Below are 25,713 nucleotides of genomic sequence, written 5' to 3' on the forward strand. Positions count from 1 at the left end.
CAAGGAAATCGACTTCGGACCAACGCCGCTGCTCAACCTCGTGACGCCGCCTGCAACCGACTCTGTGATCTTTACTGGAACGCGACAACCTTCGCAGGCCCGACATCGCTGCAGCCCCGCCGAAGTCCGCGACTCCATGGAAGGCGCCGCACCACGACGTGACCGACGCCGCTTGAAGTGCGCGGATTCAACGTTTCGCATAGACGCCGAAATCCCCGACTTTGCGCATCGGCTTGTTTTCACACTTCTCCAAAGGTACTGTACCTGGGAGTCTACGCGACTCTGTGTCCGACGCCGCTGGTGTCGAATTGTTGGGAATGACTCCGTTACGACACAGTGTTAACACCTCATCGAAGCATTTTGTGTTTCTATGCGCTAATTTTGAGTTTAATCTTTAAAAATTCTTAACTTGACTTGTGTATGTCGGATTTTTATTGTTTTGGTCTTGTTTTGTTTAGATAAATATTTCCTATTATTCTAAACTGGTGTTGTGTCATTTTGTAGTGTTTTCATTAAGTTACTGTGTATGTTGGTACAAAACCTTTACACTTAGCACTCTGAAGTTAAGCCTACTGCTCTGCCAATCTACCAAGGGGGTAAGCAGGGGTTAGCTGAGGGTGATTCTCTTTTACCCTGACTAGAGTGAGGGTCTTTGCTTGAACAGGGGGTAACCTGTGTCAACCAAAGACCCCATTTCTAACACCAGCCATTGAGAATTATTCAGTTATTTAAACAATTGCCTTTTAACCTTTAACTGTTACTCAGTACTAACTTGGTGCTTTTGGTTACCTGTTCTAAACCAGAACAATGAAAAAAGGGAAGTTCTGTGCTTCCTAATAACAACCAATCACCATCACATAACCAGCTGTGACTGTGTCCATTGGCATTACGTTTTGATGAAGAACTTCTCCGCCATGAGGAATCACGGTAGAGAGATGAGTGGTTTACCAGATGCATAAATGAGAGCTTGCCAGATGCTGCACAGGTGCTTACACCACACCTATCAGTTTGTGGCAACCCATAAAAGAAATTAAGCAACTTGTCAACCACCAGATAAGGGAAGATGTTGACACAGGTTGCACTGGGATAGAAGAATATCAGCACTTGTAGGTCCAAAGAAGACTGATAATCCTGCCTTTATTGATTTATCCAGCGCATTTGACTTGGTAAATAGGGAGAAGTTATGGCAAATTATGGAAACCCTATTGGAACTTATAAAGCGCCGCCATATGGATTTAAAGGTTTCAGTTCAGTTTGGCCCATCGGGACAGAGAACCGCCCCCATTTCCTTATTTAGGGGAGTAGGACAGGGATGTATTCTAGCCCCCTTTCTTTTTTTGATATATATAAATGGGCTGTATGACTTTTTGATAAAAAACGGGAAAGATGTACCAAAGATGGGTCAGAGATTGCTCCCAGTTTTATTATATGCAGACGATGCTGTACTTACTGCCCGCACAGCAAATGGTTTACAAGGCCTGTTGGACCTCTTTTTGAACTTCATGCTGGACCTTGATTTGAAGGTTAATTATTCCAAGACATTTGTTATGACATGCGCCCCCCGGAAAGACAAAATCTAAACAATTTACTATGGGGGGCAATATCATTAATAAGGTGAGGAATGTTTGTTACTTAGGTATGCATATAAGTTCTTCCATGCTTTGGAATACTCACCTTAAATTTAAGGCCCAACAAATGGCAAGGAATATTGAAGCGATTTTTCGTTTTACTCGTAAACTTGGTCATAGACCGTCTTCTCAGATCATGATGCTATATAATTCTAAGTGTGCCTCAGCAGCCCTATATGGGGCTGGTGTCACATCAAAGTACCCACTCTCCAACGTATTGAGAATACATTTATGCGCAGATTACTGATGGTACCCACGTGTATAGCAAACATCATTAGCCACGAGGAGGTGGGCCAATGCTTTTTTAGAGGACACGGTCTCTATTGCCACCCTTTTGTTGTGGATTAGACGTTGGACGAATCCAGCAGCAAGTCTTGTGCAGGAATGTATTACTGAGTGCATACAGTTGGCCAATTCGAACAGGATTCCCTGACTCTCGTATTTGCGATCATCTTTTGACAAGCTGGAACTTAGGTATATGTTTGAAGAACCACAATTGCTAACCACAACTGCAAGGTCTCTGTTGAAATCATGTCATTCTGAGCATACTTTAGACATAAGACTTTATAGTTGTTTGAAACTGAAATATTTGGATTCCTATACTCAGATTGTTACAGCCTCACACATATAGAACCCTATTTGACTTGGTTTTCATGTCCAAAAATATATGCTCTTTTAACTCTATTTAGACTGAATTTGACTCATTTTAAGGTGGCCATTCCCAATCAGTGTATCTGGCAAAATGATTTACCACCTTGCCCCTGCGATACTAGTTCAAAGGAGAGTACTTCCCACTTTTTTCTTTTTTTTTCCCTTTACGCTACCCCTAGAAATGTTTTTATCTTACCAATTTTACGTACATTAGGACCCATCCATTATAAGGAAGCCTTGATATATGTTCAGAAATTATCAAATGTCAAAATTTGTTTTCAGGTATTACATTTTATTAGATCATCTATTGCTATTAGGAACCGGTATTAACATTTTGTAATTATTAATCTATTTATGCTATTTTTAAAATCTGTTTTGTTTAAAATGTTATACTACATATGTGGTTTAGGATAGTCTTATTCTATATGGATTTTTATTATATTTTAGGGTATTTTAAATCTTTGGTATTATATTTTATGATACTAGAAAATGTTTTGATAAGAATTATTGGAATATCTGTGAAAGAGGAATTTGGATTAGACTATTTTGTGCTCTTTTTGTAATCTATGTATGATATGATCTTTTGAGCTGTGTTTCAATTTGTTCTTTATTCTGTTGCCTGCTCACTTGGACATGTGATTTTATCTGTACTTTTATGGCAATTGCCGAATAAAGATCTTTGACTGACTGACTGATTGTTAATCCTGCAGAGAGAGAAAAGGAAGACTTTAGCCCACCAAAGAAGAGAATGGTGGTTGGCAACACTATGGGGTTTGAAACTACGGGACGGAGTGGGATTATAAAACAACTGCAGTGGAATGAAGGGGTGTGTTGGTCTGACGTGTGAAATAATTAGAGGGTCAGGCCACTGAGGAAGCAAAGTTGGGTGTTTGCAACTGTAACAAGAAGGCAGAAGGAGAGTGCTGGCCCCAAAAGGGGAGGGAAGGGAGTGTGCTGCTACATTTTGCAGGCTATGTACTGCGAAGTAGCAAACAGGATGCCCCTGTTTCATGAAGGGAAAGAGAAGGGTGAGTGGCAGCTCTTAAAAAATGAGAGCTTTTATGACCCAGCGAGGGGGGTTGGAGGACAGCATTATACCCAACCAAAATAGGGAGTGTGATGGAAGAATGTAAGGATAAAACATTATGAGTGTTAGACCACGCACAGAGTGAAAAGTGGGTGAGTAACTTTATATGAGGCTTGACAACAAGGATCTGGTTTGGGGGAAATTTGTGACAGAACAGAATGTTTCTTTCTGAATAGAATCAAACATTGTCAAGCGAAAATTTAAGTTGTGTTGCTACAAAGTTAAGGCTCTGATCAGCCAATCTCCTATAGAATGATACTGTAAATGTCCTGGTCACAATCCTGGTCATTCATATAATGGTCATTAACAAGACAAATGTGTTGTAGAGCAGTCTAGTCCCATGATCTAACTAAAAAGAAGGGACACTGTATTGGTGGAGCTGATCCCCTGGCATTTCCAATAATTCTTTACAAATTTGTATCATCTGCTCCCTACGGACAATTTGGGATTTAATGTTCATGTCTATTTCACTTAAACATTTGAAACCAGTGACATTGGTTTCTTAATCTGGTTTATCATCCATGAAGTTTACCTGTAGTGTTACACAAGAGTTATACATATGTCACCTTCATTATCTTCCACAATAAACATCTGATGGACCTGCGGACATGTTACTCTGGATTTCTATTCGCAGGCTGCTGACACGAGTCTCCGTCTTCTATACCTTTTCATTGGCTTGCAATATTAAAGGCTGTAGCAGCAATCAAAGAGTGAATGAGCCAGAAGAACGTAAAATAAACTGGGAGCAAAACTAAGATCTTGTAAACAGATCAGGCTATCTGCAAAAACAAACATTTTATGTTTGATCCCTCAAACCTATGTTGCAGGGCACCTAAGATGAAAGTGTTAGGCTGGATTTTAACTTGTACCCTCACATTTTAGCATTTAAATATTCCTCCTCTGACCTGAATGCGTTGGACACTGATCAACTCTTCCATGGATTATACAAATGAACCATTATGGATCGCCTTAAAAGACTGAATAATGCAGAATGCCAGAGGCCCAGTGTCAGTTGCTATATGAAAGTCTTACTCAGAAACTCCTTTTCCTGTAGAACCTTCATAGATTAGTAATAAGGTTAAAAGATATTTCAGATACTAAGCATGGTTTTCATTCAAGATTCCCAATAGCTCTGCCCCAGGGTATTTGGAGCAGACAATTTGAAGATTATCAAGCAGCTCAAGTTCAACTTTGTTGTTATAAAAGACAGACATACTGATGTCATGCTTTGGAATTAATAACCCTTACATACTAGGTATGGACTTGTATTCTTTTGACTCCCATGGCGTTTTTCTATTTTCATAGATGACCAGAAGGCAAGTGCTACGGTGAATGCTGTGTGGGGTTGCCACCCTTTATAATAAGTGCAGGGAAATTTGGTTTGTAGCCTGTACCATTTAAGTTTAATAAAATTAATTTAGGTTTGAAAACCTGAAATCTAGAATTTCACTGAGAAAAGTTAAATAAAGCTTGCCCCGCTGTCAGTATTTTGGGTCAAAATCTATTCTTTGCATTCAATCTAGATTTGGAAACTGAGATTGCTGAGATGTGAGCAGTTGGTGGTGACCCCATGTCTGAACCCTACAGAGACAGCAGAACTCCTCACAATATCAGACCTCAGATTAGACTTTTATTTTAACCCTGACAATCCATGTTGACAGTTATGTTTTCAGAGAGAAGACTGCTGTGTCACCTGGGTCATTTAACTGATCAGACAGAGTTCAACTTGTTTGACTTCTGACTTTTCTCACACCCTTTTTATATATGGGCTATTTTACATGTCGAAAATGTTAACTTTCTCAAAAATCTATTGGCAATAAAAAATAAGACTAGTGTAGAAGGTTGATTTGAGATCTTAAAAACAGAATATAAAAGCAATGTTGTATTTCTTCTTATGAAATGTATTTAATCGTAAAAAGATTCAATAGAATCAGCTCCTTTCCCCACCACAAATGGACAGTTTCAATGAGTAAAGCAGCAGACTTGATTTCAAGTAAATCACGGCTTTCCTCGTTCATTATAAATACACACAGCTATATATAGTTGTTTGACAATGGTAAGTTAAAGTGTATATTATTTATAAAATATGTGTTCCAGTACAACAGACTCACATCTCCCAGTCTTCTATTTTGTATTCCATAAACGACCTGGACAGCGGGTGATTTATGTCTCACCGACCAGGTGGATGCTAAAAACTGGAAATGCAACCACTTCTTGTTAGTAGTCCACCAACACTTTCTTGACACTTCACGTTATAAGGTGGATGATGTTGATCATCTTAAGCATACGGCAGACGCATTGCTGTGTATACGAACTGCCCTATTCTTGAGAAGATTTCACCTGAGACAGAGCTATAAATTGCTCAATCACAGCATTCGCATATTAGGACAAGTGAGTAGTTTCATGCATCTCACCCAAGAGACGTCACCTTGGCTAGAGCTAAATATGTTTTATAAGAAGTTATCACAGCTTTCTTGTTCGCAGTAAAGCATTATTCCTGTGCATGTATAATGTATTCAATGTGATCATTACCTGAAGTAAACAGCGATCTTTAAACACGTATCCTACTAAGTTATCCAAATAAGCAAGGCATCTGTGGTAGCGAACGTGGTGGGTCAGGACAGGCAACATCATGGCATGCTGAGGAAGCAGATTTGAAACAATGATTAAAAATGGATCAAAGTGTTCCACATCAAATAAAAATAACCGATTTCTCCACATAAAATGATCAACTTAGTTCACTCTAATCAGTATGAATTATATATGCACACCCTCCTAATAAACGTGATTATGCAACATTCCCTTTCCTTTTGTAAGCTTAAATTTGGATTTTATTTGTTTAACCAAATATATATGTTTCTCACGGCCCAAAAACTGGTAACCACACCTACACAGTTCTATCTATGTCAGCCCACATTTAGTCCCGCAATGTTGCAAACTACTTTATGGCGAACTACTTTATGAGACAAAGCCAATGGGAAGACCAGGCAGCAGCTCAAGTTTCAGTATGGTGGTAAGGAAACATTTAATTCACAGTGGATCTCCAGCATTGACATGTTTCGTGCATTCAATGCCTTTGAAATATTTCCCATGCTTGGGCTAGGAATCTGAAGTCAGTTTAATTTCAGTCAACGTGTTTTTTTCAGGTTATTGTTAATCCATAAAATATCAAACACACAAAATACACAGACACTAGCAGATCTAAAACAGATCAGAAACTGTTGAATAAAATAGCTTATTTAACAGAGAACGTGATTTAAAAATGAAATGGGTTTCGTACATTTTTGTAGTCAGCAAAGATTCCATTAAACCCTCCTAATTAGTAACACAACACGAAAACCGAATTGACGGTTGGTATAACGACCTTAGCTAACAGCATGCAAAGGGAGGTGAATGTTCCATATGGCCGGGTAATACTTCTCGTCTTATATCAACACGATGTCCCCTTTATCATTAGGCGATGTATTTCTCACAAGGCTCTCAGGTTTACATTACACCAGTCTATTCTAACTATGTTTAGCGCTGCCAAGTTTTGCCCTTGCCATCTCGAAGTTTGCAAATACCATGTTGGACAGAGGTAAATTAGGTCATGCAGAACCGGGGGCCGGGTTATTCGTTCCAACCTAAAACATGTATTTATATTTATTGCTTTTGTAGAGATTCTAAATATCAGAACTCGAAAGACTTCTTTGTGCAAAATAAACTTACAAAAGTTTGGGCTTGTGCCCAATACTAGATGGCAGAAGCAGGTAGAGCATGTGTATCTACAGCAATACCTGCTATTAACAAGATTTTTCATATCACTAGTTGAACAAGGCGGTTTGGTGATGGGAGATTAAAACACGACCATGGACTTAGAGGAAGAGGCTTATTCTGCAGATTGCTAATGTCCCCCCGAGATGCGGAGACAAAAGAACAGTCTTCCATATGAAAGGAGGACCTGTATGTGTAAAGATCTGCTCCCAAACCATGCATACCACATCCAGGACCATGCTGGAGGGATGCACTCATTTCTTAATGCCAAAAATGAGCTTGGAAGCAATGCTATGCTCTCTTTGAAATTTGCTGAAAAGGTCTGATGGGAGGGACTTACAACACTCCACTGAAGTGGTGAAAAAAACAATTAAAAAACAAGTTGATTCAGTTGCAAGAATGCAGTAGGGGTAAAATCTCTCAGAGGTGGAAGAACATGTTCCTAGCCACAAACAACTTGTTCTAATATTAATACTTCTGAGGTGAGAGAGGCCAAAAGATTTCTGAGTTCGGTGACGATGTAGTGGTACTTGAGGAGTAAGGCTAGGTCAAGCAGAAAACTGCTGGATCAAAAAGACCAGGATAATATTTTTTCAACCTTCTGTCATGCGTGAGCCAACCATTCATCAAGAAAATGTTTTCCTCATCATTCAGGACCCTAATGCAAATTTTTAAGTGTCATCAACATAACTGTGCCAGCTAATATTAACTAGTGACGACTGCAAAGAGAACTGCAGTATATCAGTTGGTGAGGGCTAGTGAAAGGGAGGAACCTTGTGACACACCACACCTTCACTTAGGAGATTAGAGAAGAAAGGGTCAAAGGTCGTCTACTGGGTGCATTTAGAGCTTCTGGTTTTCAATTAAAACAGATATCAGATAAAACACCACAGATGGTAATATTGGGTTTTTTCAGTATAGACCGGAAAACACCGTATTTTTCTGCACTTTTACTGCTTTGGCACACTCTGGTGTCGAATACTGTAAATGCATCCCCTACCTTAATGCACTTTTCTGTGAAATGCATCCCCTACCATAATGCACTTTTCTGTGAAGCTCGGACCTACTGGGGACATGTGAAGCCCCTTAAAATGCTTCTGAGGCCACCCAGAGGTCATTGGACCCCAAGGATTTACTTACATTCCCGTTTTGGCAGCAAGGCTCACATCATATGAATTCAGCTCACTGTTCACTGTATGTTCGCAGCTGAACTCTGAGCACTGTTTCTGTTTAAGACAACCAACACACATCCATAATTCCATCCTCTTTTATTAAGGGCACAACAATGCTTTGCTTTTCTAAAAGGTTAGGCATCAGGATTGTGGCAACAAGGATCATTGTGCGTATGGATGCATCCAGAATCAATGTCTTCCAATAAAACACTGCACCCGATGCTTCTGTTCTTAGGTTTACATTATGATGGTCTAAAACGCATATCAATAGGATCTGTATATCCCTCAAAGAAGATAAGTGGTCATGTCATGAGCATGGTCATTGCCTATTGGCCAAGCAAAGATGTCCATGAGCTTGTTTTGATGAAACTGTGCGGTTAGTGATTCAGCAACTCTGAAAATTGACGTAGTGTATGAGCTGTAGACAGTGCAGCTGAGAAACATGAAGAGTTAATCACTGCTCCGTATTTTCAAGTATGTACAGCAGATGGTGCAGTTGCAGCAAAAAAAGGTTCACTGACCTGTTCTGAGCCATCAACTGATGTAGATACAGCCTCAAGCTCACCAAGTTCCACTTTCATACCTGCTACCTCCATTTCAAATCAAAGGTTAAAACTTGTGGTGGCTGTTGGTCTTGGCCATCTCTGCAGGGTCACCTCCAAACTTTCACCTCCCCAGTTTTCAGAAACTGTTTTTGCTGGCTTTTAGGACCTTGTGCCCATTACCACTGCTAAGCGGTACTAAAGTGCTTGTGCTCACCCCTCCCCCAGATCATGGCACACTTGGCTTACACCTAAGTGGTACATTTAATTTACTTATAAGTCCCTTGCATATGGTACCATGTGTACCCAGGGCCTGTAAATTAAATGCTAATAGTGGGAAGCACCACTCATTGTGTCACCCATTAAAAGTAGCCTTTTAAAACTTCTCAGGTCTGCCACTGCAGCCTGTAGCGAAACCGTTTGCCAGGCTGAACCTTCCTTTTATTACATATAAGCTACCCCTAAAGGAGTCCCTAAACAGCACATAGCACAGGGTGTTTTATTTAAAAAGTAGGACATGTGGTTTTAATTTTTACATGTCATACTAGTGAAAAACTCTTACATTTGTTTTTCACTGTGGTACTACCTCTCCAGTAGGAGAACACTGGGTTACCTTTTACATTTAATAAGTGCTAACTTTTGATTGGGAATAGGTAGAATTGTCATCACTGGACTCAAATTAATTTCTAATCTAAAATCCTCTTTAAGTGTTCTAAAATCATCTTTAAGTGTAAAGTTGGATTTTAGATTACAATATTGATTACAATGTCGAAAATGCCACTTTTTGAAAGTTGGCATTTTCATGCCCTAATTCTTCTGAGGCCTTTTAGGAGTCTCCAGCTGCCTGGGACTTTTAATTTCTCCCCCAACGGGAATGTGTATTGGGCCCAGACAGTGAACTATAACTATAGGACCTCGGTGTAGCTGGGAGAGGGCCATTTTGCTAGGATGAGAGGAGCAAAACTGTTCCCTGTCTCACTCACATTTTAAAGGGCTGCCTCCAACAGACTCACATAGGAATTTGACACCCGCCTTTTGTCACTCTAGACCTCTTGGTGCCTGGGCAAGGGATGGAAGGGGAATGAAGGAACTTTCCAGAACCAGATGTGGGGTTGGACTAGACGTTTCCCTCACTTCAAAGGGTGGCACCAGGTATAAATCCTCAGGACCTCCTTAGCCACCCATCAGTACACTCCTAGGCATGTGAACATTACTGAAGGACTCCCTTGCTGCTTGACACCTGCCCTGTTCTCTGAGAAAGAAGACTGGACCTGCTCCCTTCATACCAGGCTAACCTGAGAGACTCCCAGGATCAGTTAGTTGAGCTCCTGTTCTGAACTACAGGAACACAACAAACTCCAGAAGCCTTCTTGCAACTGCCCAGTTGACCTACAGCAACTGGACCTGCATCCGGACCTACTTGAGCCCTGCTGGCTTCTGCCGGCGTGAGTTCCTGATCCCCAAAAGGTGATTTCTGAGTTCCTCGATCGTTGGCTGGCATCAGTTGGGCCCCTCTGCGAAATGCTGTTGAGGTAACTTTTTCAGCTAGACTTACCTGGTCCCTGATATACCAAGCAGATACCCACAGATAGCGCTTTCTACTTCTTGGTGCTATTTTTCCTTACCATTTAAAAATTGCAAATCTCTGGTTCTCCTCATTGGATTTTTGTTGTTTTGGTCTCATTCTATTTATACATTTTTACTCTATTTTTCAGAATCAGTGTGTGATATCCCTTGTGCTGTGTTTCAGTTTATTACTGTTTGTGTGCTGCATTACTGCTTGATACAGTGCCTTTAAGTTAAGCCTCACTGCTTTTGTGACAAGGTACCAGAGCGTTAAGCCCAGGTTAATTTAGTGACTTATGTGGTTCACACTGACAAAGATTGTGGTTTTTGCTTGAAAAGAGTTTTAACCAAACACCCAATTTCTTACAATGCTGAAACAAGGTTTATCTCCTGGGAAAAACTGGAACATCATTTAATTGAAATATGATGACAATGTTTGTTCTTTTCTCCAAGATGGGAAATGCACTATAAAAGTACACACTGCTCATAATACAAACCTACGGTGTTTTGTAGAACTGTCACAAGCGCAAAACAAGAACTTTGAAAAAACAAAAACTTACATGAATGCATGCTAAAAATGAATGCTCTGCTGGCTTTCAAATAAACACAAAATCCCATGCACAAGACCCAACGGTATGGAAAGGAGTTGAGAGCAACAAAGAAAAGGTACTTGAAAGAGTGAATTCAAACAAATGTACAAAGAAAGGAGGTAAACATAGGAAAGAATTTAGGAATAATTTATAATATGAATGAATGAGGTAAGGAAGGAAATAAAAGCATATTTCTTTATAGGCACCATAATCCCCCTTGTTATGTATGCAGCATAAAAGAATAAACACTGATATTCATTAATTTTTATTTTTTTTAATTAAATTAGAAAACATTAAAAAAAAACCATTAGTATTCAGAGCAAATAGAAACTGAAAACAGGAAAGCTTAAATATGAATTACTGAATCATAGTCACCACCAGACTAAACATGGTCTATCAAATGGATAACAGAATGTTGTAATCCAGCATGCATATCAAACAGTGGGAAAACAGCAGAATAAAGATACACCCCTGCCTTTCATCCCTGGTCATTTCCTGATATTCTCTAAGGTGGTACAGTATCTCTCAGTGGTTTGAAACTGGACTGACAATCACCAAGAAGGTTGTTCGTACCAAATAGGGAAACATAAACAAACTACTTTTTAAAGGATTTTAGCGACAGGTGGCAGGCCCGAGATCTGAGGATAATTTGTCAAGATGTCTGAGTCGGCAACTGCCTTCTTCATTAGAGGAATGATGGTGGCATGGGTCATTTTAGTGGGACAACCCCTAACATAAGGGCACCATTGATGAAACTCACAATGATCAGTGAAATGGCAGACAGGAAGGGCTCAATAAATTTAGATTTACACAATTCCCACAATTTCAATAGTAATGTAAATATTTTAGTTTAATAATCTTGCTGATGCAGTTGATTTAAACAGTGAGATCTTGGTGAAAAGTAATATGTTGTGGCCCATGCTAACCCAAAGGTTTGTAGTTTTTTCTCCTTTTAACAAAGACATCAGCTTCTTGCAAAGTTTGGGTGATGGCAGCAGACGTGGTACAGGGTTGGGGAAAGTAATAATTCAAAGAAAGTGTTGTTTTGACAAATTATCAGCTTCTGGATAGCAGGATAAGAAAGTATTTTCTAAAAATACAGTAATAAGGACCAAGCCTTGAAAAATCTACCCGTCCGCTCACTATGGCAAGTTATATTTTAACTGTTTGAGTTATTTTTAGGACCTACTGTGCCAAGTTGAAAAAATAACTGGTGTTCTGTTGAATCAGTGAAGGAGCAATAAAGATGTCTTTAAATCTTGTTCTTGTCACATTTGTTCTGTGTTCAGAGACAGAGATCAAATGTCAGTTTGTCTTAGAATTAATGTTGCTTCAACTGCTGGGATCCAGGATTTTGTAATATGAATTGCCTGACCTGCTGTAGAAGGAGTGTGAAATGAAAGGCTGTAGGGTTCTTCCTAAAACACAACATTTAAATAACTAAGTAAAATGAACAAACATTTCAAAATATATTTACGTAGTTGTGAAAGCCCATTGTTTGTACTTCTGTGTGATGAAAAACAAATATGAACAGGATGAAAAATGAATCAGAACACTTTATTTGGTGATGTGCAAAGAATAAATATGTTTTCTGAAACCCAATTTTCACAGATTGTTAATACATTATATAGTGTTATCAGTAAAGCTGCAAGTTAGTAGGAAGGTTTTTGAACATTTCTTGGAAATGTATTGTCTGTAAATGATAGTGTGCGACCACATCATGCTTTAGTAATATATTTATTAAATGTGAGTGTTTAAACAAACTGAAAAACACTCCTGCCCTGATAGTAATGCTATTGGTAAACTAAGAGGCAAGTCGTGGATAATGTGTCCCCTTACATGAGGGCTAGATTCCTTTTATCAATGGAGCAAACTTTCTGTCTATTTAAATCAAACATAAGAGGATTTTTCTACAGCAGAAATGCTGAGCTCACATATTTGAAGGTGCACTCGTGTGATAAAGAAGGAAAAGGTGACTCTAAATATATATATGTACTCTAAAATATTTGCCTATCATCACAAAATTTGAGACCCGTTTACAGGTCAAGTACATTACAGTTATGGTCGAGTAGGTTATTCAAGTTCCTTGACCTGAAGGTCTAGTAACATTTTTATGATTTTTCAATGCCTGAGGACAAAAGAAAAGTACATCTGTCAATAATCAGTTTGTTTATGACATGAGCATCCAATGTTTAATTCTATTTCTTAGTGGTAAACCACTGTAAGTGCAATCTACGGTTTAATCACCAATTTTGGAGTAAGGTGTCACCTGCAGGCATGACTCCATTAGCAAATAAATAACTTATTTTACTAATGTGCTAGTGACATCATAGCGCTACTGAGTATTTTACTTGCCTAAAAATCCGGGTTTGACAATGATCACATATTTCTTCCTTAGGCTTTCACACTTGTTTTAGAGGTGTGCTAAATCTAGGGTTTAGTTTACAAGCCCATGAGTGAGTGCTCTATTTTCATCTCAAGAAAGAGTGAATGGTTGCTAATTCCCATTCACACCTTCCACCTCAGATTCTTTCAAGCACAAACAACATGCACTTCATTTTCTTGTGACATTAGATAGCCCTATGTGATTATGTAAATTATTAACAATGGAGACATACAGTAAGAGGTAAGTACCTCATTTTCCTTCCACACTGACTATCTTTCACAGATTTGCATGATTCTGAATAGGATGGCAAACACTATTTTAATAGGAGACGGCATGCCCCTTTCCAAGACATATTCACAAAGGTTTAGGCTCTAGCATCAACATCCAGGTAATACAGCTTCCTATAGTTGTGCAACCATTTCTGGGTTGCATCATCTCAGAAGCCATACATTGGAGTGCTAATAAGGCATGCTGTAGTCAGTGACTCGAGGATAGATGTTTAGGTTCTATATGCGCGGAGAGGCATTGCACTGTGGATCATCTTACACTTTGAGAGTGGCAGTGCTTTTAATGCTTGATCTAAGGATGAAGGTTCTTTCCACCCATTTGTGAAGGATGGTGAACAATAAAAAGAGTACTAAACAACTAATTAGATAAACTGTTGCACCTTTCCCCAATGTGTTATTCTTTGTCAAACAAAGACTTAATTGGCTTACAAGTGATAACGAAATGAGGTGACAAGCATTGAAAATAAAGGGGGTTTCCATGAGATTTTTGAAAGGACATTTAGAGGTGTAATCAAGAGTATACAATAAACCCCTTAGCCCATCCAGGATAATTTTAATAGGAAACAGAGGAAACAATTAATTTGCACTCGAAATTGGTCTTATGCGGGAAAGATGTTCCCCTCAGACCTGTGCACTTACTGGGAGGGACGTTAACTTTGTTACTTTTTTCTGATTTAATAGAAAATGAGGACTAGCGCATGAACATTTAGGACATAGAAAATACAAGAAAGCAAGGAGATAAGTAATTTCTGATCACGCATATCCCACATTTGGTTAGTTAGTGACTGCTATCACACATTCCATTAATCATAAATTCACATAAAATGCTTAAAACAAATAAGGAATAAAACCACAGAAAATTGCCTGCCTTCCTGAAAAGAGTGAAAAGTGTAAGGGAGTTGATGAGGGAAGAGGGCTATGGGTCACAAAAATAGAATCCCGGTACCACTGATTATGCAGAGTTCAAGCACTGAAGACCAAATGGATATAATTATGCACAATATTGAGTGCTTCATCCTTTTGCTCCTGTACGTTTGTTTGGCTTGCCTACAACACATCGTTGTTCACCACGGCCCAGCAGTAAGAACTAAGGAGCTTTGTAGGACCACCAGACTGCTTGGAGGTGGTCATATATTGTGCCATATCAGTCACTATCGCACAAACTCTAGAGACGAGACCATAAGGCTTAAACAAGCCATCTTCCAGATTATGGTTCTATAGAAAAACAAACAATATTCTGAGCAAAATCTCTACAGAATTACGCTTTCTGCTCCATTTTCAACTCTCTTGGTTGGCAATTATTGGTGCATGATCTACATGTAGAGAACTGAAGGAGCGCAAGCTTGCAACATTTCTACTGCATTAATGACTGTGGACTAGGAAGAAATGTATGTACTTAACAGAATGATTTTGCAGGACTGAAGCCCTTTAATAAACTCAAAACCTGAGATTAAAGCTGGCAAGAAACAAAATTGTTTTTTTTATGCTTGATGATAAGTTAGAAATAATAAAAAAACGAAATCCCAAGCACTGAAAATAAAGTATTGAATGCAATCATTTTGAAACCTAATTTATGAATTCTAAGTGATATTTAAAAATATAAACACCCAATTCTGAAAGGAAGTGCCTAGTTTTAAAAACAAATCAGTGTCCTCCACAACACCCATAGCATTGTCCATTTTCAAAGACTCACTATGGGCCAGATGTAGCAAACGTTTTGCATGGCGCAAACTGCGAAATTCGCAGTTTGCGCCATGCAACACGTGCATCGCGATGCACATTCCCATTTTGCGAGTCGGTACTGACTCGCAAAATGGGAATGCGACTCACAAATAGGAAGGGGTGTTCCCCTTCCTATTTGCGATTCGCACCACGAAGCAGAATTGCTTTGTGACCGCAAACGCGGTCGCAAAGCAATTCGCAGTTAGCACCCATGTGAAGTGGATTCTAACTCATTCGCAAAAGGGAAGGGGTCCCCATGGGACCCCTTACCCTTTGTGAATGCCTCTCAAAATATTTTTTCAGGGCAGGCAGTGGTCCTATGGACCGCTGCCTACTCTGAAAAAATGAAACCAAATGGTTTCATTTTCCCGAGTGTATTGCAACTCGTTTTCCTTTAAGGAAAACGGGCTGCAATACAAAAAAAAAAACTGCTTTATTAAAAAAGCAGTCACAGACATGGTGGTCTGCTGTCTCCAGCAGGCCACCATCCCTGTGAGTGCAGGGAATTGCAAGGGGGTCGCAAATTGCGACCCACCTCATTAATGTTAATGAGGTGGGTCTTTGCGACCCCCTTACGATTCGCAGATGGTGTCAGGGACACCATTCTGCATATGGTTTTGCAACTCGCAAAACCATTTCTACCTACATCTGACCCCATGCCCTTTATAAACTCTGACTCCTTAAGAATGTCTGACTTCTTCATTACTCCTTAGCATCCATCCCACTTTCCTCGGCTTCCCAATGCTGCTCCCTCTGGGCAAATATTGTCTCAATTATCTAGGCAACTCAGTATCAAAGCATAAATTACAAAATAATCTCCAAAAGTAGCTAGAACACCCAATACATTTCACTGCCAGTGCTTCCTCGTCGAATGAAGTGTTCAACCATCAAGCAAGTAATCATGAGAAGGCTACTATAAGACACAAATAGTTGTATGCTCCCACGTTTAAGCGTATTTAAAATTATTACACTTTAAAAAACAAATCGGTTAAAAAGCAACTTATGTTGGGTCTGGCTTGCTTACAAACTAGGTTCATGAATCGTAGAAATTATCATTTTTCGGTCATTACTAAAATCTCATGGTGATGCACAAAATGTTGCTGTTTTCTCTACGTAATTTTACTAGATCCTAGTCTGCTGAAAAATAAAATCATAGATGGGAATACTCTTGATGCATTATCAGTTTACTAAATTGAAGTGGTAAGAACAGCTTATTTGTGCTAAAGAGTTAACGAAAATAAAATTAAATGGTCATTTTCGACAGACTACTAAAATGTATTTTCCTACTGAGTTGCAGTTAGGTAAAAGCCCAACATCAAAATGCAGTGGGAGAAACTTTCCACATAGCAGGAACAGTGTTTCTAGTCCTCTTGGGGAGGAAATTGTTTGCAAACGACATTTTCTCTTAGGATGAAGCTGTGCTAAGCTGGTATATGCACAAACAAGTACCTGTGTACAGTACAATTTAATAAAAACGTGTTAAACTATTTACAGGTTTTAGGTTTCACCAACAGACTGCATTTAGCTGCCTGTTGCCAACAGATATATTGTGCACAGTATCAATACCAAGAGTGTGGTTTTGGGTCAGCCCATTGCTGAAGAAAGGTTGGCTTTCTTATCTCATTTACTTCCTTCTTTATCACTGGATTTCGTACCTCTTCTTCTGTTTGTGATAATTTGGAGGTTAGCTTCTTTTCCATTCTTTTGATTGGACGTTGAGTCCTTCTTGTGCTTACTATCTCGCCTGTGCGGCTTTTCTTGTAATCTTCCACTGCATGCTCTCTGTTGATCATCTTTCCCGCCCTCCCTGTAGCTTGTCCTCAACTCCCTCCCTTTCCAAATCCAGGTTCAGCTAGTTATTGCTTTTTCCACCTTCCCGTCTGCTCTTCTATTGTCTCCCCCTAATCACTGTTCAAGTCCAGTTTCTCATCCTGCTTTAAACTCTTAATCAACAGCTTTTCCATGCTTCTCCCACCCATTTTAAATACTTTTACCGTAATGGAAGGGCCCCAAGCGCTGCAATTTGCTACCAGCCACTCCCTACTTTATACTGTGCTTTAGTCCCGCTTTTCTTGTGTTTTTTTTTTTTTTTTTTAGTTTATCACTTAAAGATGGAGGCCCACCATCTTGAAATGCCGAGCAGCATCAGCAACAAGATTTCTTTTTCTTTTTCAGAATCTATTCAATATTAGCATTATCCACTGGCAAAGCAAGATAGACAATAAGGACTGTCAAAAGTCAGACCCATTTGCTTTGCCAATGCTTGTTTAAATAAGGCCAGGAACCACAATATGATTTATTTGCATACAAGGCTGTGAGTAGCAATGCTGAAGAGGGGAGATTTAAACCAAGACTACTGTAAACTTTCTTTGAAAAGTGAGAACAAATTGTAGAAATTAGGCCATCACAATCAGTTACTAATAATTACTTGCATCAGAAGTTGTAAAGGAATTAAAAAAACACCAATTTATTTTCTGGAACGCTACTTTGAGTTCCAGGGGCACTTTTTGTATGAGCTGCACAATACAGCAGTGGTTCCCAACCTGTGGGCCGGGGACCCCTGGGGGTCCGCGAAGCCTCCTCAGGGGCTCCGCGACTGCTTAAAAAATTTAATAATATTAGGTCCCAGCTATCAGTAATGACTCAGTGGGGGTCCCCGGGTTCCAATAATGATTCAGTGGGGGTCCCTGGGCTCCAGTATTGATAAAATGGGGGTCCACAGAAGTCAAAAGGTTGGGAACCACTGCAATACAGTGTCAAAGAACACGCTCAAATCAAACCAGACTAAAGTGGTGAACCAAGAATATGCTGTTGCAGCTGCACAGCCTTGACCGACGAGTTGGAGCTGTAACACAATGTTACTCAACATTTGGAAATAAGTTAACACAAAAACCTCAGCGAACTACCCTAAGCAATACCCTCTTTCTTGAACACTTCCACACAACTGCCAATGTCTCCTGGGCAAAGGCACCCTAATGTACTGCTTCCAGCGAACTTGAGTATGGGGCTGTGTGCAATTACTATCTACCACAGAAGGGATAGATGAGGCTTTTCTGTGGAACTGTGGGACATTCGTGACACTTGCCATCAGCTAGCACAAAGTGGCATCAAAACACGGACGTACAATAAGGAGGACTTGGTTACGTTAACCTGGAGAAAAACCGACAGAGCAAGTGAAAAGAATGTTCAAAAAGCAACCTGGTATGTGAAGAAACCCAGCAATGCCAGAGTTGTTCGAAATTACAAATTAGCAAGCATTTAAGGGCTGAGTGGCCTCGTGCTACTTGTAAGTACCTGGCAGACATCTGCACGAAGGCCAGTCGTGAAGAATCCTTGGCTTTCCAACTCCACAGTCACTTCACGTCTCATTGAGTTCTTCTGTCTTATTTTCTGCAGTGCTTCCTGCAGCGAAAGGAGGACATTGTTATTCAGTCTTATCAAGAATGAAGCAAGGCCACGTAATTAAAGGAATCCAGGTATGAAAAAAACACAAAAAAGTAGTTAATGCTCCAGTTTCTATTCAAAACATAAAGTAGGACATTCTTCGATTCTGAGTAATTCTTCGGTGCATTCAAAGAGCGTAGGTAAGAGGTCCAGGTGCCAGGAAAATGTTCTCTTAGTGACCGAATGCAAGGTAATTTGTAGAGTGCTAGTCACATCCCATTCTATAACTGCACAATAAAATACACTCTTGGCAACGGGAAGCCAATTACTACCAACAACCTGCTTATTAAAATGCACATTTAGAGGCAGCAGCACAATCAGGATTTCCTTCAGTTTAAGCTCACAAACACCTCTTCCATGCCAATATGTTCACTAAATAAAGTTTTGTGATTTTTAAGCTAGTAGAAATAAACTATTTGGTTCATGACATACATTCGAATGTACATGCAAAACATTTACAGTACATGCAATGACCACAGAGGAAAATAGAATATTCTCAAATATAGTTAGAAGGTTTGACTCTAGCATTGACTATGGGTGCTATGTAGACCTCCACCTTGTCTGGGCGCCATGATGGATTGTCCCTCGCTGACCCGACCCCCAGCCTCCACACTAAACAGGCCTCTTTCCGGTTAAAAGTCTCAGATTCCTACTCTCTCTACCCCCGTATCACAATGCCGACATTTTAATACCGACCTACAGTTCTAAAGGTTCCACAAATCGACTGCGAAAATATTGCCAGGGTAAGTAGATGTGAAGTTAAGATTAGTAAACCTACACATCCTATAAATATGCAGAGATTATATGCTGGGGCGGTATTGTGGAGTAGACAGATAATTGCTGGTCGACATTACTGACATTAATTTTGTGACAACCCACGGGATAGTTGATCAGGGCCCAGGCTGCCCATGAATGGTCCTTCTGGGGTCAGGGTGGTGCGCAGTCTCAGATACATCACAGACGTTCCTGTTACACACAAGACAGGCAACCTCCAAACAGAGGGTTATTTAGCCCTTTGCATCCAAGTCTTCCCAGTTCACCCAGGCAACAAGAGGCATTCTTAGAATGAAAAGTTCAGGCAACTAGGGGCTAGGTCAGAAGCAGACATTTCATGGTTGTGATACATGAACTTATCACCAGAGGGCTCTCGGGCACAAACTGAGGCTTACACTAGCGCCTTTTGCTTAGCAGTCTTTCCATCCAGGCAGAGTAAAGATGATCACACTGCCATGCCATCATTTAAACAACCTATTCTGCTGTGGATGGGACTTTATGAACAGTCTCAAAGACGTTTAGGCTGCTACATACATATTCGACCTGGTTCCTCCTGACCAGTCTTCAGTTGCACCTATGTAACACAATATGTATCTATTTCTGGTTTCTTGGATAACAAAAATATTACTATCTTTCAAGAAAAGTGGGCTGTTGTATATTGCACCTTGACAGGTAAGTTTGTAGTCAGCGGGGAGACATGGTAAAGCTAAAAGGTCACATATATGAAGCATAAAGGACATATACAGTTTTCATATTTCAATATATGGTATACGAATCCCAATAAAACACCATCCCCTACATTTTTTTTTATAAAGAACCTCGCACCAAATAGACATAAGCTGCATAAGGAATGATTATTGCTTTGTACATCTCTTAAGTGATACTTTGTGAACCAGGATTGCAAATTGAAGACAACACTTTTAATAACTTAGAAACTCTGGAAGGGCTAAAGAATAACTTCAACATTTTCCTAATATACCTGGCTGTTTCATTTGGCCAAATAAATCTTCCAATATATTTGCAAATTCTGACGCATGTACAATGTGATGGATGGCTATTTTAATCTATGTATCTGAGGAGGGAAAAGGCAGCTGCAGGATATACCTATATGTTCAAATGACAACTGTCTGTCAGTAACTCTGTACTACTGTAGCATCAATTTTCCTTGACATTCTAATTAATTCAACTGTGTATTAAAGACTACATCTTGGTGATGTCCTATGGCCTTAATAATAATACAGACAACTTTCTACGGCGGGCAGCTCTCTCTGAAACAAAGCACCCAGGGACGTAGATAACAATGATGCCTCAGGTGCAATGGCAAGGAGGACCAAAGGCTTTAGGGGCTCATTGAACCCTGAGTATTAGGTTATTTTACAACCTAAAGTTTTCATTACTGATTCAAAAGGGCCCACTGGGGGAGGGTGGCACAGACTCAAATAGCTTTAGTTAGATTTGCTTATCTCCTTGAAAATAAATAGTTTCTTGCATTTTATGGTTGAAGAACGTCCATTGCCCAGAGTGCATAAGAATAGCACATGTTAATCTCTACAGTGATTGTCACACCCCTTCATGCATACTATTCTGATTTCCCTTTCGATTAAGAAGGAACTGGAGCATGTCTGAACAAGAAAAGGCTTCTTCTAAAGTCTAGAGCTCTGCTTCTTGCTTTCCATCGTTACCGTAAGTATAAAGGATAGCCTAAGTGGGCTTGGTGGGTGGCTTATGCAGAAAAGGAGCATTGACCTCGAGTAGAACAATCACAGACAGCTCATGCCCTGTAGGCCCTAGCATAGTAAGGCTGTGACGTCATCAATTCTGCCATACTCCATGTTTCCTACAGAGCAGACTTCAATCCTCCGACAGGTGTGCTAAAAGATTACATGATTCTACTGGAGAAGGGGCCCACAACACAGTCATAACTGTTTTTTTTTTTTAACACCATATGTGCACCCTCACATGACTTACAGCGGGAGGCTTCTTAGTCTGGAGACAGAAATGTGTACATGTGTCCCAGCTCGGGAAGGCGGCCCACTGGCCCTCCACGGAAAATCCGTGCGATGTTACAAATGGATCCCCTCTAACTCCCCACAGAAAGTAATGTGAAAGATATTCTTGAACTAGATTGGTTACTCTGCACGGCCCCCAAAAGAGTGCTCTGCCAGTGCTTAGTGTCTGCTTGGCTCCCCAAGCTGCCACAGTTTCTGTATGTAAGTTATCCCCTTGCACCAGACGTCCATGTTCATCTTTTAAATAAAACAGGTCTGCGCATCAGCCAGAGGAAGGCTTGAGCCAAGGGCGGGAATTGTGGTTACCCTCATTAGAGTCTGAAGAAGGGTCGACAGATGGATAAAAATGCCAGTTGTTTCTAGAATACATTTGAAGGCAGTAGACTGCACTTCGTGCTAAGAAACTCCCTTAAACCATTTCCCTGACTCGGTTTCTGCTCCTTAAAGTGCTGCCATGAGGATAACAGATTGGCAGAGGGGCTGCCCCAAAACAGATACCTGCTTTGCTTTCCAGTCAAAAGTCAATATTGTCATTGCAGAAAGCAAAGCTCTCACTGCTCTCTTCTTGTCCCCTTAGGAAAGAGATCATCAGCCCGTTGGGCCCTACAATTTGGAGGACCTCAAGTACTATCTAGGGCAAATTATCATTGTACTGCGTGCTGCCCCCAAGCACTCTATCTTTCAGTGGCCAATCGCTCTCATTATGCAGACTGCAACAATGTGTGCCTTCCTGCGGTATCTTTGTGGCCTCCCTGCGCAGCCCATCTAAGTGCCGAGGTTGCATCACGCCTGAGATTGCACAGCCTCCCGTTTTCTTGTTGCAGGTCAGTGTGAGCCTAAGCACCAGAGAACCACACTCATTGGAATCACATCGCTGAGGGCAGCCTCTCTGTTGCTGTCCTTCTTCCATGCGTGTGCACGGTCATGCATGTGCTTGGGTGGGATGGAGGCCCTTAACACTGGCTGCATGTCTTAAAGCTCAGTAGCCAGGGTGGTACTTTCTTAGCTCTTAATTATGCCCACTAGTTGACACAGGCAACACTTGGTGATGTAATGAGGGATGTGTTCCTAAGTAGACTTTCCCTAAGTGCTGCTTCACCAAGCCTTGTTCCCACAAGACTTATTTTTACTAGAATAGAATGACGGCCAAAAGCTCCTCTTCTTGAATGGCAAACTTCTACAACCCACTGATGGTTGACCAGGAGTCAATGTCTTCTGCAGTTCCATGACCTCTGCATCATGCTGGGGCAGAACAGTTCCTTCCCATGGTCTTATATTGGCTACCGGTTCCTGCTCTCCCTCTAGAGTTTCACCATCAGTCCAGTACATGCATTCATTCATTTTTCTTAGGCTCATGGTGTTCTACCTAGTCCTAGGCTGATACACTCATATCCCAACTGTTAGAAAAGGGGTCTCTAGTTGGCAGTCTTTTTGCACTCTGTCCAAGCAGGGACCCTCACTCTAGTCAGGGCAATGGAGATACACACTTAAGATAACTCCTGCTAACCCTTGGTAGCTTGGTACAAGCAGTCAGGCTTATCTCAAAGGCACTGTGTGAAGTATTTGTACCAACACACACAGTAAGAGTGAAAACACCACAAAAGTGACAACACCAGTTTAGAAAAATAGCCAATATTTATCTGAATCAAACAAGACAAAAATCCAACATGCACAAAGTACCAGGTTTGCATTAAAAAAAAAATTAAAAAGCCACACGGACGAGCGTGCGTCAGAAAAATCAGCGATGCGTCAATTCCTTACACGCAAGTGAGGCCGTGTGTCCTTTCTTCTCTGGTCGGGTAGGCGATGTGTCGTTTTTATCATCCGCAAAGAGCAATGCATCGATTTCCAGATTGGGCACCTCCGGTCCCTGCAGGTTCACATTGATTTTGACACCCAGTGAAGTTGCGTGTGAAAACCGGCTGCACAAGGATGAGAGTCTGCGCTGTGTGGGGTTTGCATCAATTTCAGCAGCTGCAAGCTGTGTTGCGTAGTTTCTCCAGCCACAGTGCAGGTGATGCGTCGATTTCCCAGCCGTGATGCAGGTGGTGCGACGATTTTACAGCTGCGTTGCAGGTGGTGCATTGAAGTTTTCCCCATGCGGCTCCTGTGCATGGATTTCCATCTTGGTTCCACCAGCTTCACCTTTCAAGCACCCAGGGACTGGATAGGGCTCCACTTGGCAGGGTAGGAATCTCAGCAGAGAGTCCAGGTACTGGCAGAGGAAGTCTTTAATGGCCCTGAGACTTCAAAACAGGAGGTAAGCTCAGTGCAAGCCCTTGGAGACACTTCACAAGCAGGAATATACCACAAAGTCCAGTCTTTGTCCTCTTTCAGGCAGAAGCAGCAACTGCAGGCTAACCCGGCAAAGCACAGTCACAGGCAAAGGGGCAGTACTCCTCCTCTAGCTCTTCTCCTTGGCAGCGGTTCCTCTTGGTTCCAGACGTAATATAAAAATCTGGGGTTTTGAGTCCACCCCTTTCTGCCTGTGAAGCAGGCAAACTTAAAAGGAAGATCTCTGTTGTTCACAAGATCCTGCCTTGCCTAGGCCTGGTCCCAGACACACCAGGAGGTTGCAGACTGCATTGTGTGAGGGCAGGCGCACACACATTCAGGTGTAAGTGTACCTCCCTCCCTCCCAAATGACCCGTCAGGATATGCAGGATTCACCACAGCTCCCTTTGTGTCACTGTCTAGAGGAGATTCAAAAACAGCCCAACTGTCAGTCTGTACCAGACAGGGAATGCACAAGCAGGCAGAGTCACAGAATGGTTTAAGCAAGAAAATGCCCACTTTCTAAAAGTGGCATTTTCAAACTGACAATCTAAAAAACGAATTTACCAAAAGATGTCTTTTTTAATTGTGAGTTCAGAGACCCCAAACTCTACATCTCTATCTGCTCCCAAAAGGAAACGGTACATTAAAGTTAAAGGCGGCCCCCATGTTAACCTATAAGTGAAATAGGGCTTGCAACAGTGAAAAACAAATTTGGCGGGATTTCACTGTTCGGACATGTAAAACACATCAGTACATGTCCCACTTTTACATACACTGCACCCTGCCTATGAGGCTACCTAGGGCATACCTTAGGGGTGCCTTATGTGTATAAAAAGGGACGGTTTGGGCCTGGCAAGTGGGTACACTTACCAGGTCAAATTGGCATTTTAAAACTGCACACACAGACACTGGAGTGGAAGGTCTGACAATTTTTATAGGGCTACTCGTGTGGGTGACACAATCACTGCTGCAGGCCCACTAGGAGCATTTGATTTACAGGCCCTGGGCACCTCTAGTGCACTTCACTAGGGACTTACTAGTAGATCAAATATGCTATTCATGGAAAAGCCAATTACACACACAATTTACACAGGGAGCACTTGCACTTTAGCACTGGCCAGCAGTGATAAAGAGCCAAGATTACTAAAATCAGCAAGAAAAAATTCCAGCACACAGTCAAAACAGAGGATGCAGTGGCAACAAAAAAAACAAAAAAAAACAGGGGAGACTACACCAAGAATGCTATGTCTAACACCAACTAAAATATTTTCAGATAGATGTGCAACGGTCAGGTGGAACTGACGAGGCCAGAATGTGGGTAAAAGTGGAGTGCAATCAGTGTTGTCCACAAGTCACAAAGTGAAAGTCTATCCCTGCATGACGGCCACAACCATCAGAGCAGCTTTGGCCTTTCCAAGTTTTAGAAATACAGGATCGGGAGGTGGATTAATTTTCTTCACTGCAACCAGCCTGAAGAACACGCTTTCTTTCCATATTATAAGAACAACATATTATCTTACGTTTTGATGTTTTAAAAGACTTGTCTCGACTTGAAATAGAGGTGGCAGTCCATGGGCTGAACTACCAGCTCTCAACAGATATGTTACCCACCTACTACAAACAGAAGTAGCACATTATCAGCACCTGCCTCACTATTAACATGTAGATTTTTAACATTTCTTAATGTAGAGCACAGGCTGGATTACTCAATTTGCTAAAACTCACCAATACATTTTCCTTTCATTATATGTATGTATATGTATTGCAAAGTAGTGTTCTTTAAAGAGGGGTGCATTCAATATTTTCTTAAGTGCAGGTATGTTAT

The 25,713-nt window shown here is 40.8% G+C and overlaps 1 protein-coding gene across 4 annotated transcripts in view; it reads right to left on the reverse strand.

Annotated features, from left to right (window-relative positions):
* DROSHA (drosha ribonuclease III) overlaps positions 1-25,713 on the reverse strand; it is a 608,989-nt gene that overhangs the window by 213,428 nt on the left and 369,848 nt on the right. For all 4 annotated transcript variants that reach the window (XM_069218569.1, XM_069218578.1, XM_069218550.1 and 1 more), the window contains exons 16-17: positions 18,679-18,786; positions 5,899-6,006 (exon numbers count right to left, since the gene is read on the reverse strand). In XM_069218569.1, coding sequence (XP_069074670.1) covers positions 5,899-6,006; positions 18,679-18,786 — 216 coding nt within the window. The remainder of the gene's footprint in view (positions 1-5,898; positions 6,007-18,678; positions 18,787-25,713) is intronic.

The sequence above is a fragment of the Pleurodeles waltl genome, chromosome 2_1, assembly GCF_031143425.1.
Source record: "Pleurodeles waltl isolate 20211129_DDA chromosome 2_1, aPleWal1.hap1.20221129, whole genome shotgun sequence".
NCBI classification, from domain to species: Eukaryota; Metazoa; Chordata; class Amphibia; order Caudata; family Salamandridae; genus Pleurodeles; species Pleurodeles waltl.